This window comes from Strix uralensis, chromosome 8 (assembly GCF_047716275.1).
Source record: "Strix uralensis isolate ZFMK-TIS-50842 chromosome 8, bStrUra1, whole genome shotgun sequence".
Classification (NCBI taxonomy): Eukaryota; Metazoa; Chordata; class Aves; order Strigiformes; family Strigidae; genus Strix; species Strix uralensis.
The window spans coordinates 25,457,412-25,477,205 of NC_133979.1; the positions used below are offsets into that span (position 1 = coordinate 25,457,412).

Genomic DNA, 19,794 nt, shown 5'->3' on the forward strand with positions numbered 1-19,794 from the left:
TTCCTCTCTTCAGATGCTAAGAAGCTCCCATTCTCCTCTTGAGGAAGTTCTGGAATTTAAAGTCTACCATCAGACTACTAATCCATATTTTCCTACCTTCTTCCATAATCCTTTTTACAATATGCAAGAGGTTTGGGAGTACTTCGGTATTTGCACTTTTCAAAATGTCCTTGTGATGTAATGAAGTACAGTGTTTTAAGTTTGTAGGTAACAGACTACGAAAGAGCTGTCAGGCACTTAATTCCAAACAGAAAACGAGCTTCTAGTGGCACAAAGTCTAGTTGGAGGCCAGTAACTAGCAGTGTAGCTCAGGTGTCAATAGTGGGTCCAATCCTGCTCAACATCTTCATTAATGATCTGGATGACAGGGCAAAGCGCACCCTCAACAAGTTTTCTGATGACGAGAAACTGGGATGAATGGCTGATGCGCCAGAGGGTTGTGCTGCCATCCAGAGGGACCTCAACAGGCTGGAGAAACAAGCTGACAGGAAACTCAAGCAGTTCAACATGGGGAAGTGCAAAGCCCAGCACCAGGGCATCAATAACCCCATACACCTGTACACGCTGGGCGCTGACCTGCTAGAAAACAGCTTTACAGGCCAGACCCTGGGGGTCCTGGTGGATACCAAAGTTGAACACGGGCCAGCAATGTGCCCTTGTGGCAAAGGCAGCAAACGGTGTCCAGGGCTGCATTAGGAGGAGAGCTGCCAGGAGGAGGTGGGAGGTGATCCTTCCCCACTACTCAGCACTGGTGGGACGGCACATGGAGTGCTGTGTCCAGTTCTGGGCCACCCACACATAGACATACTGGAGAGAGTCCAGAAGAAGCTCACTAATGATCAGACCACTGGAGCATCTCTCATATGAGGAAAGGCTGAGACCACTGGGAACATTCAGCCTAGAGAAGAGAAGGTTCAGGGGGGATTTCATCAACATGTACAAATACCTGAAAGGAGGGTGTTAGAAGACAGAGCCAGGCTCCCTTCAGTGGTGCCCAGTGACAGGACAAGAGGCAATGGGCACAGACTGAAACACAAGGAGATTTCGTCTGAACATCAGGAAACACCTTTTCACTGCGAGGGCACAGGTTGCCCAGGGAGGTTGTGGAATCTCCCTCCTTGGAGATATTCAAAAGCAGTCTGGACATGGTCCTGGGAAACCTGCTCAAGCAGGAGGGCTGACGACCTCCAGAGTTTCCTTACAACCCCAGCCGTTGCATGATTTTGTGAAATGGTGTTTTCAAACTAATTAGAACTAAGCCATCATAATTTTTAGCTAAATATTCTCATGCTCTTCATCAATAACTTTCAATGATTAGGGTAATTTTCCATGAATATGAGTATATATTTATACAATATAATGACCAAGAGAATTAGAAGAGATTCACAGCTTTATCGAAACCTGACAAACAATTCTTCATAAATCATTAGCTCACCTCTTGCTCAAAACTTGCTGTATTTTCAATTCTAGTTCTTGCTTCTCCTAAATGTATCAGTAATTAGTATAGTAACCTCTTTTCATTACTAGTTTTCACCATAAGCATGCTCCATTAGCAGAGAAATCCATGAGAATTAAAGTGTGTATCTGGCTCACAGGAAAAACAATTTGGATTAACAAGACGCAAGTGTCACTGAATGACTATTTTAGTATTACTCTGGCAATATGACTATCAGAGCATGTGTGCTTCCCTTGAAATGCAAAACACTCAAGATTCTGATGCAGGTCCAGCTCAGATCCACAAATCCAAAACCTTTCATCTCAAGAAAGATCAAATCACAAAAAATCATGCTTACTGCAGTTTACACAGTAATTGATTTTAAAAAAATAATATTGATACACAGATTATGAAAATGACTGACGGTTAATCAAAGCTGTGAATAAACATTAATTTCTTCTTTTGTAGAAAGCGTCTAGTTGACTACAGCAGTACTGCTTTCAGGGCTGTCCTTAGTTTACCACAGAGGAAACTGGATATCTGTAGGTGAGCCATATTACTTGAAACAGTAAAACTAGAAACATATTTTACTAGTATGAATTCATAAACTGAATCTGTAGATTAGAGTAATATTCTTAAAACTGAACCTGTCCTCAAAGAGTTGACTCTGTGAATCAGAAACAGGTATTCAAATACTCAGAAGATAGATGAGGAAATGTGAAACCTGTTTGTAGTCAGCAAACAGAAAACATAGGAAGGTTTCCCAGAAATACAGAAACCTTAACCAGCTGTGTTCTATTTTCTCTTTAGTCCAGAAAGAAAAGAACTGAAATAATAATCAGGACCTTTTGTAATATTCATAATAGAGATTCTAAGTATTGTCTTATTCTTGTTTTGAAATTACAAATGTATTTTCTCAAAGTATCTATATGCGTAGCTATATATTCATCTTAAATTTCTAACTGTTCTGCATTGGTATAAATGCTATTAAATCCAGATTTTTTGTTATCACAATGCTATAAAAAACACTGGAGCTAAAGAAAGCTGGTTATTGTAAATTTACAAGCTAGAATTCACCTTGGTTTTTGTAAAAAAAAAAAAAAAAGGCACAAATTGCTTTACCACCCATGCTATTAACAAGAAAATTTTAAAGCTTTGTAAAGAACTTTGCAGTTTTTACTTTGGAATGGTCACCACAGTAAATATTTTCTGTGTATTCCTCTACAGGCTCTTGCACTCCCTTCAAAGAATTACCGCCTAAAAAATGTCATAAAGCAATATCCCAATATTAGCTCTTATCAGATAATCTCTATCCTTTGTTTCACACCATCAACACATATCCAAAGACTAAGTTTCTTGTATATCTTCTAACAGAACTACAGCTACTGGGAATTCCTCTTGTGTGATTTCATTGAGTAATGGCACTAATTCATATAGTATCAGGAGGTGTAAGAAGATGAGGTATCAGGAGGTATAAGAAGACAAAGTTGAAGGTAACAGTCCAAAATAAATATGTAATTTCTGATACAATTTTGAAACAGTGTTTAACAGCTCATCATTTCTCAGGAAAACAACTGCTTTAATCTTTGCTTCCTACTCCCACTCCAATTCCAAACCCTCAATGTTAGTGAAGCAGTAGGAGGAAAAAATGAAAAGTAATTATTTCCTATGAAATATAGGATTGATATTCAATTAATTTCAAGATAACCAGGATACACTATCTGCTCACAGCTTCTTTGTCCCCACAAGAAATAATGTTTTCTAATTTCTCTCTTCTTCTGTTTAAGAAATGATAGCACCCACTCTTGAGTAACTGTTTAAAAAAAAAAGCACCTGTGGCTGAAATGGTGGAGCAGTAGGTCCCTGCATGCCTTGTGACTGTTCATCCATTCTATCACGTAAAAGCGTCCCTTATGTCCTGAAAAACAGAAATACAGTCATTACATTGTAATTCAATCTGTAGTTATGATAAATGAAGAACATTAGCAGAAGAACTGAATAATTAATTTTCTCATTCACATGCTTCCGTTTACAAACATTTAACTATTCCAGCCCTGTACTGTTTTGGGAAGGAAGTTTTCTTATGTTTAGCTGTTCTATAAAATGAAATAAATCACTATACACATCTGAACTTATTATTAAAAGATATACATTAAACTACTTGAGACAAATGGCTCTGTCTGATAAAATCTGCATCACCCCATTATTCTTCAGAGGCACCAACCACTTGTTTAACTACACAGATGTCTGCTGGCCAGTACCTTAGACCTATGGGCAGCATGAGAAATAGCAGATCAGCAGAAGAGTTGTAACTACTGCACCCATACTGTTTATTATTATGTTGCATTAATTTATATGTAGATTTCAGGGAGTATGCAAGAGAGTAGTTCCATCTAAACAGGAAAAAAGTGAAAGACGTACACTCATTACATTCTGATGAGCTAGCCGAGTTGGCTTTGAGATACCATATTAGGAGCACAGCCTCTCTTCCCAGCTATGAACCTCTCATATCCCATCAATAAGATGGGAGGAAAGATGCCTGCCAAGTTCCCAAGACAGAGACACATGGCTTTGACCAATAATAAGGGTTGCAAAATGTGCCAAATCATTAGGAGACACAAAAATGCAAATGGTCACAAGGCTTTTTTCTCAGATAAGCAAACCCTTTCTTAGGCTACAGGACATTTTGTTGAGGGGGAGCAGGTGCAGCACTCAGCTTTACTGGTGCTTATGAGGGCCAATTCTGATCAGATGAAGACAACAAAGTTCACTGGCAGCTTTGAATGCTAAAAATGAAATAAACTTTTATTCAAATAAGAGGCAAGCCCTAACCAGCTTTTTCATCCCACAAAGTGTCTCTGTCGATTACCTGGTCAAACCTGCCAAGAGTTTCACAGGAACAAGAGTCATGTGTCTGACTGGAAAACTATTATTTCTTTTCAATTTTTTATTTATTTATTCTCTTATTTCCTGCTCCAAATCCTGAAAGTTCTAGAGAAGGTATGACATAAAAGACTTTTCTGATACCTCTTAATCTTTAACATTAGGAAATTACCTGTGATAAATTTATTCTGATAAATCTATATACTTCAAATACTGCAAACATGTCCTGCACACGGAACTACTTATGTTTCACAAACCTTTCTTTACAATGAGTATGTAAAGATCTCTCAAGTAGCATTTAAGTTCAGCATGAAAGCATATAATCTACCATCTCTGTTAAAACACAAAGTCCTCCCAGTAATTTCTTTAGAGTATTGAAAAGGTTAGAAATAACTCTCAACAGAAAGCAGCAAACCTTAGAAATGTTTTTCAAAGCCCACTGCAAAATATTTAAGAAACTAACAAAGAGCTTGTGTTCACAGTACTGTTGTCATTCTTACAGCATCACTGTGATAACATTACTAATAGATAAAATAATCACAAAGCAGCTTTGCAAAGTTTCTCAATATGCTGCCCTAGTGTACTAAACTGTGGATTGGACACACTAAACAAATAATTAGCAATCTGCTTTCACTCCCCCACTTAAAGCAGTCACCCCATGCCATTCCAGTACCATTAGCTACTCGTAACACCAAACCACAGCCATGCTCCAGAGCGACTAAGGGTCCCCAAAGCTTTGCCCTCCTGTCCTTAGTATTCATGTATAAAGCATAGTTTGGGACCTTCTGTTGTTTTGTCCGAGTATTAGCTGTAATTAATCCAAAGATAGAAGAGATATAAAAAGCAATTTCAGGCAGGTCAAGAGGAAGGAAATAAAAAGAAAAATCAATTATCAAACTGAGGTGAGAGGCAGAGAAGAGGAGGTAGGAATTGCAAAGATTTCTAAGACTGCCAGAATGAGCATGGTGAGAAAGGAAGAAACAGCTGGCAGATACATACTGCACACCACTGGCTAGGCAGTCTTTTAGCCAGCCCTGGGACACCAATACTGACACTTCTTTCAAGTTCTGTAACATCTCCCATACAACCTCCCCACCCAGGCAAGAAAACATAACACAACAGCACTGAAAATTAAACTGTTGTCACAAACTGCACCTAAATTCTCCAGTTACCCAGTTGCAAGAAGTTCTGGAGGAGGAATGCATGGCAATCTTAAGGAATCTTCTGCTAATTTCATGCTGTAGAGATCTTTCTACCACTGCCAAGAAGCCAAGAATTCTTTTCTTAAGTGCTATTTCGAAGACCCATTATAAGGTCTTCTAGAAGGTTATAAGAATTTTAATCTTTTCAATAGCATTGATATTTCTACTGAAAGTTTTGCAGTGTGTTTTACTAGTACGCTTACATATTGAAGACTGTTGACCATGTAATGCACCAATAGATAATTCCTATGAGACACAAGCACTCGTTTCAAATTCCCCAGAGAAAAGAAGTAAATACAAAACCCTTTATCCTCTCTCACAGACATTTATCCAAGATTAATGAAATCTAAGCCAAATGTTTAGATTATGTATGTTGATTCAGGAACTATACAGCCCATTCATCTTGTCTGAATGGTCATAGCCACTCACCAGAAGCGTTTGGGAATTTGTGTGGGGTGGGTTTTTTTTTTTTTAATTTGCGGGAAGAGTAGAAAAGAGGAGTCATATCGTTACCACTGCCAGTGGCTCTGCCCTCTGTGGCTTGTTTTTATAATAAAAGCAAGCAAACTAAAGAGGTAACAAATGTTCTACCATATGAAGCATGGAAGATTTATTAACTCATGGATTTGTTATTGCTTTTGCAGAGGGAAGGCAAAGATCAGTATTTTCTGTCCATATTTGGAAGTTTTTGGTTTTTTTAACTTTTTTTTTGTCTTTGAGGACTGCATGATAAATTCACATTTTAGAGTAATTTGGCATTTTGATCATACAAAATGCCAAGGATGCAAAAAAATGCCAAGGATGCAAAATGAATCTTTTGTACTGTTTGTCAACATAAGCAAGAATTAGATTTTGCTGCTTGAAGACTCTTCTCAGAGTGATGCATGCCTTTCACCTTGATAATAGACTCCAGAGGTCAAAACACAGTGGTGTAATATTTATCATCTTTAAATTTAAATTGAAGCAATAATTATTACTCTTCCAAAGACAGTTTTTCAAGTTCTAATTTATGGTGAAAAGACACTAAAAATACTGCCAAAGAGTCATCGCTTGTTTAAAATTGGGAAGTGAATACAAAACACATCTAAGTGTGACATGTCTATCACCTCTTTAAACAAGTAATATGATGACCTTCTTCCGCAAATACATCACCATGATACACACTGGTTCATGGAAAACAGACAACAGATGAAGTGAGAGGCGAGCCAACTATACCACCACCACGCAAAACTTCCGAAGTGCCAAGCATAACTCATGTTTTTAAATGCTCTCACACTGATCATGTTGGAGGAAAGGACTCCTTGCCTTCAACACATCACTTGCAAAGATCGGAACAATAAATGATCCTGAGAGTCCTTCATCTTCAAAATAATGAAAGTCATTTGGATTCAGACCAATCTGTGCACAATAATGATCACAGGAACACAAGCATATACACCAGATCTTATACTCCAGTTACAGTTGCTAACACTTTGCAGGTATGAGAAAACTTTAGGTCAGCTACTACTATTCTAAATCTTTGTCTTTCTTCAGTTGATCAAAACTGTAGGTGGCACCTACAACCTAAAGAATGCAGGATGAACTACCTGGGGATATAAATAACACAACCAATTTTACATTTGAAATTGCAATTGCATAGCAACTCCTCTAATTGACAGTACTTACTCCACGCACCAAGTCCACAAGACAGCAAAAGGAAGCCAAGTCCTCACCAGTAAGTCAGGCTATCAAACTGCAACTGCCTGAATGGGAAATAAAACCTTTTCCTTCTTTCGTACACAGGCCTCCCTGTCCTTACTCGCTTCCTTAGTGGTCACCTGCCAAAGCTTTTGGATGCCTGCCCAGGCATCTAAAGACATGCAAAGATACAAAGTAGCCCAAAATGCAAGGGCAGGTTCCTACACCCCAAGAGAAGCTCACATCCCATAGTCAGCACTCGGGTTTCCAGGCGGTTTCCACCAGCCTGCTAGAGAAGCGGTGGGACTACCCACAACTGTTAGTGAAATCAGAGCAGAGGATCTGAACAGGAACCAGAGCTCATCACCGACATTTCACTGGACTATATTATTTTAATATAACATTTTTAAAAGGAAAAAAAGATACCTGGGAAAAACTTTAAATCCTTGAGACTTTTAAGTCTTGCAACTAAGTCTTTTATAAACATGATCAAATTATTTCAGGACAAAAAGCTTAAATGCACTGCCTAATCTCATGAAACATGCTTTTTAAACACCAGTTTCATAACTCAAAGTCCGTAAACCATTCACATTGAAATACATTTCACAGTATTCAGGCAATAATGTTAGTAACAGATGGTAGTTCTACAACAACTAAAAAATACAAGGCTTTCCTGTAGAAAACATCATTAATAGTCTCAATGACACATGGTTTCCCTTAGCCACATGCTATATACTTGTTTGTTAATTTTGGATCTCAAGTGGGGACATTCGATAATCAATGTCAAAGAAGAAACAACTATACTTCCAAAAAGAAAAAGTATATATTTAGAAGAATATTCAGAGTGTTACAGTTCTGCTGAGAATCTGAAAATCTCAGTCTTTTTTCTGCAGAATATAGATGTAACTACTCCACATAATTGCTAACACAGAGAAACATGAAGTTACATCCTTCACAACCTGCTGAGCAGGCACATGGTCGCTTCAGTTGCTGTTCACAAAGGACAGAACATACTATGTTTACTTCTGGATTACACGGTCAATTAAGGCAGGTACTTTTAGTTTTTACTATAACCATTATTTTAACTACATTAGAGCCAAGGCCCTCCAGAAAAAACTATCCATTTAGGACCCTACATAATCCTTACTTTTTGGTGTCAAGTTAGATTCTTCAGTATCCAACACTGATTTAAAATGAGAAATTTTAGATCCCTACATTTTTCAACTATCTTTACGAACTAAATTCAAAGACAAGGATCATCCTCAGCTGAGAAGAAAAACTCAACATATATTAATTTCCATACAAGCATACCAACTAAAGAAATAATCCCATTTGCTTATATCACATGTGGACTCTCAGCTACCTAAAAGCACAATTTAAACCTAGGTAGAACATTCAAATAGTCACCCTGGTTGAAACTGAAAAAAACCCTATGCTCTGGAAACAAGGGTTTAGATTTCGGAACGCCTTACTGAATATCCAAAACCCAATTACCCAATCCACCAGAGGGGTGTTAAACCCAGCAGTTTGTGTCAGGGAGCCCAAGTGTGCCGGTCCGATTCCAGGTCCGATTCCAGCTCAGCTCTCCGTCACCTGGAGAGCCACCCTGATGTAACCTCAACTCTCAGCTCCTAGATCAAAGCCACATACCTCCTGGGAGGAGACAAACTTTAGACCCAGCAACAACAGCCTGGCCCTTAAGTTTGATGCCAGCAGGTTAAGAAACAGCCATCCTACTGGTTTATAAAACATCCTGCCTTAACAGTCATTCTTTACCTCTTTAAGGCAAAAGGTGGGCTGCTTGGAGAAAAATGGCTTGCTGGTCAAACCTGGCCCACACTTTGTCAGGTCATCAACACTGATCAGCCCTCTTCAGCACCCTCTCAGTGCTGGCATCCAGGGTGAAGGTTGCAGTTGACAAGTTTTCAAAGTGATTTTAAAAAGAAGGGCTCAGGACACACATGGGGAAGATCCTGGATGAAGCACGAGAATGTCAGCAGCTGTAAATCAAGCATCCCAACTTTATAATTCACGTTACATTAAATGACAGCACAGCTATGAGTTTTCCAAAGAAATGGAAAGTCAGAAGTCATGTCCAATAAAGCAAACCAACTTGGAATCTAAACGTATCTTAATTAACATTAAAACGTAATTTTTTCCTGGTGCTCTGTATAAACCATTGAACAGGAGAAACACATATGTTTTGATGTCGTAACAGAAACATTTTACTTGAAAAGTGAAAGTCACTTCAGTTTCACAGATAGTATTTTTAGTGCATTCCTAAAGACCAGGAGATACTTCGAAACAACAGCCCACATACAGTACCCCAAAAGCAGCTCCCAGAACACTCACGTGTCCAAAGACTTTATACGCTTCTTGTATCTGAATATCTCCAAAAAGCACAAGAAAATCAACACCCCCAGCAGTTAACTTAAAACTCACTTCAAAATGGTTTTGTTGAGGTTTCCCCCCCACATCAGAATGAAACTGGAAAGATAAACTACAACTCAGTTGAGTTTCAAGCACTAAAATACATTTCAAGAAGTTATTCATCCACCTTTATACCACCTGCATTCCAAACTCAGTATTTAATATGGGTATATTTAAACATGAGTGGCAAGAGATTCCAACTGGAAAAAACAGATTTCCAAATAATAGGAATGACAACACAGGACATTCATAGTGTCCTTTCAGTAAATTATTCCTAACACAGACCATTAAAATGAAATCTGGTTAAATACACCTACATTACTATGCCATCCATTCATAACATTACACACCCAGCTTAAAGACAGCATTAGAAATGATGAAATAATGCTGAAACAGTTTAAATATTTAAAAATAATAGCCAACCAATGACTTTCCATTAACCATCATGATCTGTGACTGGTCATGCTCCTGCCCAGCCCACACTGTCTATTCCTCAGAAATACTAAACTTATTATCAGCCTGCTCTTAATCACAAAAGATAAGAAACATACAACCCACAATGTAATGCTGTCAATAAAATATTACAGTGAATTATTTAATTTATAGTGTATTGCAATGTTGCTGACTATTTAAACTACTCATTCAATGAACAAGTATTTGATATATACAAAATAATTACACTAGTTTATTTTTCTTATTCCTTGAATAGCTAAATTACATGTATGCATTAATAAAGCAAAATGCATTTAAGCTGACACTCACTTGAACTCTGCCAAGACAATCAAGGCCTTATTGGCAAGGGATAAAGTAAACTCAAGACTGTATGACCAAGTTAATCATTAGCCCAGTAAAGTATGTAATTTATTCCAATTAGTATACATACATATACACACAGTATATATATGCATAATAGTCTACAAATATACACACACATATGCATGTGTATATTAATAGATTATGCATGTATACCTACGTGTATGTAGACACAGAATATTTACTATTAGCTGACAGTAGTAAAAATGAAATATTTGCTTCACATTGTCAAAAAAAGTCTTCTAAAACGTGAAAAATACATACTCATTCGTAAAATTCTCTGCAGAAGCACCCATATCAGAGAAAAGTTATATTTGCAACTTTTAAAGCACTGAAAGTGATTTAATAGAGATGCATATACAGAAGTAGGATTAGTCTTAATTTTAGAAACAGCTTCTAAGAGCCTTTAACTTTTTAATCAATACTCCCCGGGGGATGGCAAGACATTCCTCCCCTCTGTAGGAACAGCCTTGAATGTGGACAACACAAATTCTCAGCACTTGTTAATCTACAAGTAGCTATCATCTGGCTACATTGGAAGTAACTAATACTGAATTTTTCAACAAACTTATGTTCAAATTTCCTACTCATGGGCAGTACAGTCAAAAAACCACACAGATAGTTAAGATGGGTTAACAGCTGATTTTAGGAAGAGCAGAAGTAACCATACACAAATCAAATCTACTTAAAAAAAGGGAATACACTAAAAGTTCATATGCAATTTTCTCATCCATTCGTCCCAATTTATCAGGTATATTTTCATTCCAACCCTGAGAACACATATGCCAGTCACTGTCATTCCCCAACTACTAAGAGTTCACTCTGTCAGTGCTGTCTGCCTAGAAGATGAAAGTCCAAGCTCTCCTGCTTCATAAGCCTGCTCCCCTTCCTCTTCATTCATTTGCACAACTTAAGAAGTTAGATTTTGTTTACTTCTCCCTCTCCATTTCAATTATGTCACTCAAGTAGATTGCTTTTCTTGCAAGGTGCTCCCAAAGGGTTGTACATGCACTGACTTGCCCTTTTTTGAACCAGTTGATTGTTATTTCGAATGAACTGAAGAAGAAACAGGAACTGAAACTGCTTGGGCAGGCGGCTTCTACATTTTCATTTAACTGCTATTCATCTGGAAAGAAACTTGATAATCCATTTCTTCATACTGAATAGCCAGTTATAAAGGGCATAGGTGGATCATGATCATGTCACAGCGGAAAGTTTTGCAGGGAACGAAGTATCTAACCACAATACTATCAGGAAAGCAAATCCTCAGCCCACATCACATTCTATTATGCTACTGCCTCTGTAAGGATGCGGTTCTGAGACAGCTTGAACTGATTATGTGATGCTGCTGCTTCCCCTGCCTTCAGGCATGCCTTCCACACCCTCTTTCTTCCAGTGGGCTTCCTGTGGCTACCACCCAGACTCCTGGTAAGGTAACTGAAACTAGTTGAAAACTAAGCTTGACAAAAAGTCACTTTTTTCCAAGTTCAGTTCCCTGAACCGTTCCACCACAGAGACAAGGACAGAATTGTGATGACAAAAGACAAAGGGGAAGATATAGCTGGGGTAGAGCAGCCCTAACTTAGATCAGTTAAATCTATTGTCAAATTACATATCTAACATGAAATTATACAAGCCAATCTAATAGTTCAATGACACCAAAGGTTTTGCTTTCTCTCCCTTTCTCTGCCACATCATCCTGTGTAGCCATCTTGAACTCTCTGGACCTTTTGCTGAGCTGATTTAATTCCCTCATGCAGCTGGGTTTATGTTCTGCAAGCAGTGAGCAGGATCAATGCATATGGGAGTCCGCTGAGTGCCAGAGAAAAAGTAGGGGACGTTCAGACATGGGAGACTAGGAAGGGGACTGTGGAAGAAACAGAACATTAGCTCATCACGTTTCATTTTACTTCATCCTTAGGTAGGGATGCGAAGAAGTACTTAAACTCAAAATAGCTATGACAGGAAGGCAAGAGGCGGCATAGGGAGAAGGCAACTTATTCAATGCCAAGCCAAGAGTTTTGTTGACAAAATACTATATGGGAAAGTAGAAATAGAAAACAAAATAGATGGAAGGAGAATAAACCAGAGTAACAAGTCAAATTAGAAAAAAAAAATAGGCAAATATTTTCAGAGGGAAGAAGCTAAGACATGATTGGGAAACCCTTACGACCCCAAAACCTTGTAATTCCAGTATACAGAGAGGGAGAAGAGCAGACTTTCCCTAATGAAGGGATGGTTTTAAAATGCATCTGTAAAAATAAACTATTCATAAAGAGATGCTGAAGAGATTTACTAAAAGTGTTAACAGCTGAGCTTCACACAGGAGTTAAGAGAGATACAGGACAAATTAAAAGGCTGGAAGCATTGTCAGATAAACCCATTATTGCTAAGCACAGGGGGGAAAAACACCCAGTTTGGAAGGCTGGCTGCATACAACTGTGTCACAACCATGGCTGACAACGTCTACATTGCTACAGGTGTAGTGGAACACATTTAACAATAAATTCCACACAATCCTTAAAGAAATGTCTAAATATCTTAGAAACCAATGCAAGACAACAGCTTGTGATATCATACTGCAGGGGTTAGATGCACATTCGCAAACTGAAAAAAAATGTATCTGTAGTATATAGTTTAAAATCTGTGCTACCCCAAAGATGATGAAATGAATGAAGCACTACACAGACTCAGAAAAGAGACACCAGCCATATTTAACAGGCTTGCTATGATCCTCTGACTAGCATTACCTTTGAATCCTGAAACGATGCATGACAGTAGCAAGTAATCCAGGATCCCTGGGTCCAGAAGCAAAGCAGCTAGCAGCCAGCACACTCACTTCAGAAGCAGGCCAACAGTCAAGTTCCCAGCTGTTCCTATGTTTTACATTAAAACACTGCTGGCTAAAACACCCATGATCCATTCCTGGTTTTGGAGTATCCTCAATGACTAGCTGTTCATTAAGTGCTCTGTTTGCAGGCTGCTCACTGCTCTTCTGAAGTCCTACTTATTCCCATGAACTTCACAAGCAGCCCACGTACCTAACACACAGCTCTGAATCTGTCAGGGCAAGTACTGGAAGTTCACTGCTGCAAAGACAACTCCTTTTTTGGATCTGCTCTCAGATGAGCACGAAAAGGGTACAGAAGAAGGGCCTCTACAGGACAGAATGCTATGCATTTTCCCACCACAAGTTTTTACTTATTTTAGAATTAACTTTAAGTTCACCTGTGATATTTTTGCCTTACAGCTTTCAAGGAATCGGTAATTTCGTAAAGTTTATACACTGACAACAGAAGATTAAAATGAACTGAAAAAGACTGGTTCATCAACACCTCGCAGCACCTAACTCAAACCTCTCCCAAAGATTTCAGCAACGATCTGATCTACAAGCTTTACATGTACTTCTATGACATTGTGAAGTAATTAATCTGGTCCAACACAGATCTAGCTATGAAATAAGACAGCAATATTTTTCTTATAAATTATACCAAGCAAACTAAAGCAAAGAAGCTTGAATGTAAACTCCCAAATGCCAGATGATGCAAATAGTCTATTTACTTTGTCACCTATAATGAACAGCAAGAACTCACCAATATCACAAGATTAACTAGGCGCAGTCAGGTTTTAACATGATTGTTCATAGTATTTTCTTACAAATTCCTCTTTTTAATGCCTTATTTAAAATTTTGTAACAACTTCCCTTATCTAAGCATGTGTTCTGTTCGTCCAACAGGGAATAATGAAATATACTGCCTATTTTCTAGCTACAGAAATCACAACTGAATTGAAGTTACTTTTCACATGCCAGAGACAAACACATAGGATTATCTTCACCAGAGAAGCAACTCATCTTAATAGCATTGCTTCTCTTCAGCTTTTTCACCTAACATGACAGGAAGAATCCCTATAGTATTTACTACAAAGGAAAGAGGTAGTGATATTGTACTTCACTCTAGGGCTGAGTTCCTTCCCATGTGGCCAGGGAGGGTCAAATAGTGATAAATACAGCAAATCAGTGCTCTAAAGGCTGCCCTTATCACCACTTTGGTATTTTGGTCAGTTATTTTCATCTCTGTTGCAAAGCACATGGAACGTAGCTAAACTGAACAAATTTTCTGGAAATTAGTCAGTTACTCCTATGACTATCCTTAGTATTAACCTGCACAAGACAATCCCCTCCCCATCATTCCCAAGCACTACTCCTCAGGCATCTGAAAGGATTTTTGGATAAGCCCCAAATAATCAAAAAAATTCCCAAGGAGGTAGAGAAGAAGTTATTGCAGTTTGACTTTTCCCAGGAGACCTTCCAAGGTAACATGAACTCATCCATTCAGCACAGATGTTTGGAAAAATGTCAAACTTCAGAAGGCAACAAGGCATTGATGGTGATACAACTGAACTTAGAGCTAGTGTAAATGCAGGATATTGTGCTCAGTTTATTAAACATGGGGGGTTTTCACATGCACGAACAAACTGCCTCACCAAATTGTCTCTGGAGAAATATAGTGGACTGGCTATGTTTCATGCAACTGAGCTCAACTCTGTTGCACAAAAAGAAAGGTATGGGTGGGCTATATGGCTCTATCCTACAATTCAGAAGATACCACAGGTCACAGTAAAATGAGCAACTGACTTGTACCCCATTTTCCATTTGAGTTTCTCATACAGTCACAGGCCTTCAGATGAACTCTGAAATGTTCCCAAAGAAGAAAAAAAATCTAACAAGTTCTATGGTGGGGACAAGATTCTACTTGTCTAATTATTGTAGACCCTGGAAAACACTGTGATAAGTCAATCAAAAAAATATTTTTAGCTGGCTAGAATTCCTTGATTTGTTCTCAAATTATTTTTTTACTCCAATGACTAATTGGTATGTTGAAAAGAAGGTATCTATGATAAAGGCAGTATCTCTACCCTTACACTGAAAATCTCTAAATGTGCTTTGAGAGGTCATATAGCCAAATATTAAATATTTATAAATGTAATGTCATCAAATTTTGAAATTAAAGAACAAGGGTTCTTAACATATTCTTCCAGTATCAAAAAGGAAAAAAAAAAAAAAAAAAAAACAAACCAACCTGGAGGGCTTTAAGTTCTCACTTTAAAGCTGTCAGATACTGCTTGTAAGTTTCCCCCCTTCCACAACAAAACAGTTTTCCTTTCTCAGCCTAAGTTTTTCATAGCCCACGAACTAATGACTGTTTTCTACTGCATTTTATCTCTCTCAAGACAGCTTGAGTCCAAAATTTCAAATACAGACATTTCTACGCAGTGGAACACTGAATTTTCTTCTAGATAACACTGAAAGCAAAATATTTTTAAACTTCATTTTTCCTGATTTATCAGAGCTGCAAATATCCACTTGACATCTAATCACCTGAAGTGTCTACCTTACAGATTAACATATCATTCACTGTAATTTCTGCATCTCAAGCTTGTAATACAACTTTATACAGAAATATATCCACAACATTCAGCAAAATTACTATGCATGTGTGACCTTTCCTGAGAAGTGATGCTGCCATTGCAACCTGAGAAAACAGTGCTGTCACCTCAAAGGTGACAAAAGTTCACCATTCAGTTGGAGCAAGAAGTGAAGAAATTTAAGAAACAGGGCTTTTTTTCAATGTCAAGAATTAAGTATTTGTGTGATTTAATGCACACGTGCCTCATCACCTTTTAGCAGAAGTAGGTTTAACATCCTAAGTAGTTTTACCATTCAAAGAAGTGATGCTTCTGACAAACTGCAGAGCAGAAAAAAGCACATTCCACCCAAAGAACAATATTCTGAATTTCTGAACCCTAAAGCCAAGCAGGTATATTTTGCATGGCCACAAAGTGGAATTCGGGGCCAGTACCAGTATAACCGTACATCCGTAAGGTGAATAGAGGAGCAGGGCGGGGGGGAAGCCCAGAGATGAAGGATGCCTCACTTCCCGCGTTTCCCCCTAGGCCTCTGCTCCTCGCAGCCTCGTACCGCTCCTGGCGCTGCCACCATCTGGGAGCCTCACCCACCGGAGAGGTGAGGCCAGGCAAGCCCGGCGGCCACGAGAGACTGGTGGGAGCAGAGCCGAGGAAACGCCGGCCCGGCACCCCTCTCCGCCCTCCTGCCCGCCCCGGCCGCGGCCACCGCGGCTGCCCTCAGCCGGGGCCGGCTGCCCGGGCGGGCGAGGGGCAGAGGCTGCAGGTTCCCGCCTGGCTCGGGGCTCCCTCGACTCGCTACCACAGGGCCGTGGCTCCCAGGGACGACGCTGTTTTTACTCAGTGCTGTGTGAAACCCTCCAGACTGGGCTGCCCCCCTTGGCTGCCCCGGGGAGCATCCGCCCGACGCCAACCTCCCAGGTGAGAGGCGGGCAGAGGAGCCCGGAGGAATCCAGCTGGAAACGACGGAAAACATGGCAGAAAGGAGCTCCGCTTGCAGCACTAACCCCCAGAACCCGGCCAGGGGCAGAGACACGGCGGCCAGGCCGCAGGCAGCCCGAGGCGCGCTGCGGTGGCGGGGCCGGGCCGCCGCCGGGCAGGGTCCCCGGCCGCCCGCTCGCCTCTAGACGGAGGCAGCCGTGCTCCGCAGCGGGGCCAGCCGCCGGGCCCAGCGCCGCAGAAGCCCTCGGGGAGCCGCTTCCCCAACCGCCGCCACAACGCCCCGGCGCCCCCACAGCTGCCCGCCCGGCCCCTCAGGCCGCCGGCGCTTCCCTGGTGCGAGGCGCGGGCACCGCCGCGGCCCCGCCGGCGCCGGCCGCCGCCATCCCGCCCCCTCGGCGCGGCGCAGAAAGTTTCTCGCTGCTCCCTGCCCCTTGCGGCGGGCGGAGCGGCAGCCGCCGCGCCCAATGGCACCGCGAGCAAGATCCCCCGGCGACCAATGGGAGGAGGCGGGAGGCGGGACCCCCAGCGGCCGCCGGCGCCGAGCAGCGGGGGGAAGCGCCTCCAGGAGAGAAGGCGCGGCCGCCGGGACTCCCGCCGCGGCTCTGGCCCCCCCGCCGCCCGCCCCGCAGCCCTGCCGCCGATCCGCTCACCGGGAAGCCTGGCTCCACTTCCTCCTGGTGCGGGGGCCGGAACCGGCCTCCGCTCCTCTCCGCCGCCTTGGGCCCGGGGCCGGGCCGGTGCTGGCCACAGGCGCCTAGCGGGGCTCCTGGCGGGCGGCTCGGGCACCCGCAACGGTCCCAACCTCCTCCCCGCCCCCTGCTGCTCCTGCCGGGCCCGTAAACATCCCGGCATCCCCGAGGAGGGAGGCGGGGCGGCTCGCCGGGCCCCGCCCCGCCACCCCCCTCCCGGCCGGAGGCGAGGGGTCCGCCGGCGGCAGCGGCTGCTCGCCCTCCTCCCCCTTTCACCCCTTCACCGCCTGCCGGGCGCCGGTGCAGGTTTCTGCCCGGCTCTGGGCAGCCGCGACCCCGCCGCGCTCCGCCCCGCGCTGCCGAGCGACCTCGTCCCGCGGGGTGACCGGCGGGGCCGGGCAGGGCTCTGGCCAGGAACGCCCGCGGCCCGGCCGAGGGCTTGGCTGGCGACCAGCGAGTAAGCCCAGCGTGCGCCCAGCGGCGGGGCGCGGGGCACTCGCAGCTCGTTTGAAAGCGCCTGGCTTGGCGGTGTCTGGAGACGGGGACATTCACCGGGGGCGTGTTTCCGCTGCCCAGCGCAGCGGGGCCTTCGTTTGCTCTGGCGCGGCAGTAACACGGCGGTGGGAAAGCGCAGCGCTCTACTGGCACAGCCAGGGGTGTACGGGAGCGGGAGTAGGAGCTCAGGCCTCTGGAAACCAGGGACTGGTTCTTCCGCGGGTCAGTGAACAGCACGGCTCTAAGGTTTTCGCCCAGTCTGCTTCGGAAAACAGCATGTCAAACAACACACTTTTCATTTTGTATATAAATTGCGATACTCGATCTACAAGACCTTAGGTATTGACAGAGTATGTCAGCTGGAAGTGACTCAAACTCCTACTTGGAGAAGTGAAAGTGACAGGAACAAAAAGGACCAGACTCAGCGAGTCCCATCCTACCAGCTTCTACTTTTGCAACAGCACTGGGGTTAAGTAGATAAAAAAAAGTGAATTCCAGAACACTACCGTTTTTCAGATTCCTGAAAGTTTAGCCTGCTTCAGCATGAGGAAAAGCAATTAACTTCACAGAACAGAGATCTTCACAACCAACATAGGGAAAAAGTATGAAAGCTGACCACAATTTCCCCGGTAAGGTTATGGATTGTTGTGATCAACTGGCTTCTTCCTCAGATGTGGAAACCCTCTGTAAAAGAGAGATCTCTGGCATTCCAGTGAGAAAACAGTAATTTAAAACTGTCTTGAATCACATGTACTTTATTTTTTCCAAAGCAATTCTCAGGTCTTGTAAGGGTTGGGGTTGGGCTTTTTTGCTTGTAACGGGTAAAGTTATACTTTATTTAAATCTCTTGCAGAATAAATAGGAAATGGGCCAGTGTGTCTGGGAAGAGTCTATTCACCTCCCTCTGTACAAAATGATACTGTCTGCTTTTGAGGCAAACTTTTCAGCTTTGTGAAATCTGCAGTGTATTCAGTGATACAAAGTCTAACGAAGTTTGAAAGGAAGGGGGTTTTTTGTTGTCTCTCATTTCTCTGATGTTAACACGTTTATTAATCATTCTGCCCACTTCCTCTTTATTAGCATTGGGTTATTTGATGTCATGAACCAAATACAGTGACAAGGTGACCACTCTGCCTGGGGAATCAGACATACCCTATAATCTCCTTTGAAGTGCAGTTTGTATTTCTTTAAAAGTACAGTCGAAAGAATAAATTTGATTTATTTTTTTCATGGATAAACTATCTTGCAAAAGCAGTTCATTGAACAAGAATTCCCTGGATTGTTTTCTTGTAAAAAGTGCAATACTTCAGGTTTTCCCACATACCAAAGAGTGAAACCTTGATAGATCTGCCATATAATGTTAAGTTACTCAAAAGAATTAGAATCAGCAAGTCCACTGAATGGTTTCCATCTCCAAAAGTCCCTTTAGTATCAACAAAATTTAGTTGTGTGAGACAGTCATGTATTTGCAAAACTCTGATGGAAAAAGGAGGGATTGATATTTGGTGTGTAGCTGACCACAAAATATCAGGTCTTATTAGGTATAATATTTTTGCAAGTACAGGCAATTACTACTATAATATCCAGCTACTGCTCTTTTCTAGATCCTCTCAGATGGAAAATGAGCAGTTCACAATCACTAGGGGAGACCTAGGTAGCATTTGAAGCTTTCTCTGCATTCATGCATTAAAAGAGAATAACCCAGAGCTTACTTGCCTTTTTTTCCAGTAGGTTTCTCACTATCTTCCCTTGCTTAATCTGACTGTATTGGGCTTTTTTGTCTTTCATCCTTTTTTTATACTCA

General features: G+C 41.7%; 1 protein-coding gene across 4 annotated transcripts in view; it reads right to left on the bottom strand.

The window, feature by feature from the left end:
• NEK7 (NIMA related kinase 7) overlaps nucleotides 1–19,158 on the bottom strand; it is a 78,982-nt gene extending 59,824 nt beyond the window's left edge. For 2 of the 4 annotated variants that reach the window (XM_074876746.1, XM_074876743.1), the window contains exons 1-2: nucleotides 17,457–17,612; nucleotides 3,269–3,353 (exon numbers count right to left, since the gene is read on the bottom strand). In XM_074876746.1, the coding sequence (XP_074732847.1) occupies nucleotides 3,269–3,325 (57 nt within the window). In that variant the 5' untranslated portion in view covers nucleotides 3,326–3,353; nucleotides 17,457–17,612. Of the gene's footprint in view, nucleotides 50–3,268; nucleotides 3,354–17,456; nucleotides 17,613–17,863 lie in introns of those variants that run through there. The other 2 variants (XM_074876744.1, XM_074876745.1) reach the window with 2 other exon arrangements.
• Nucleotides 19,159–19,794: the final 636 nt, after the last annotated feature.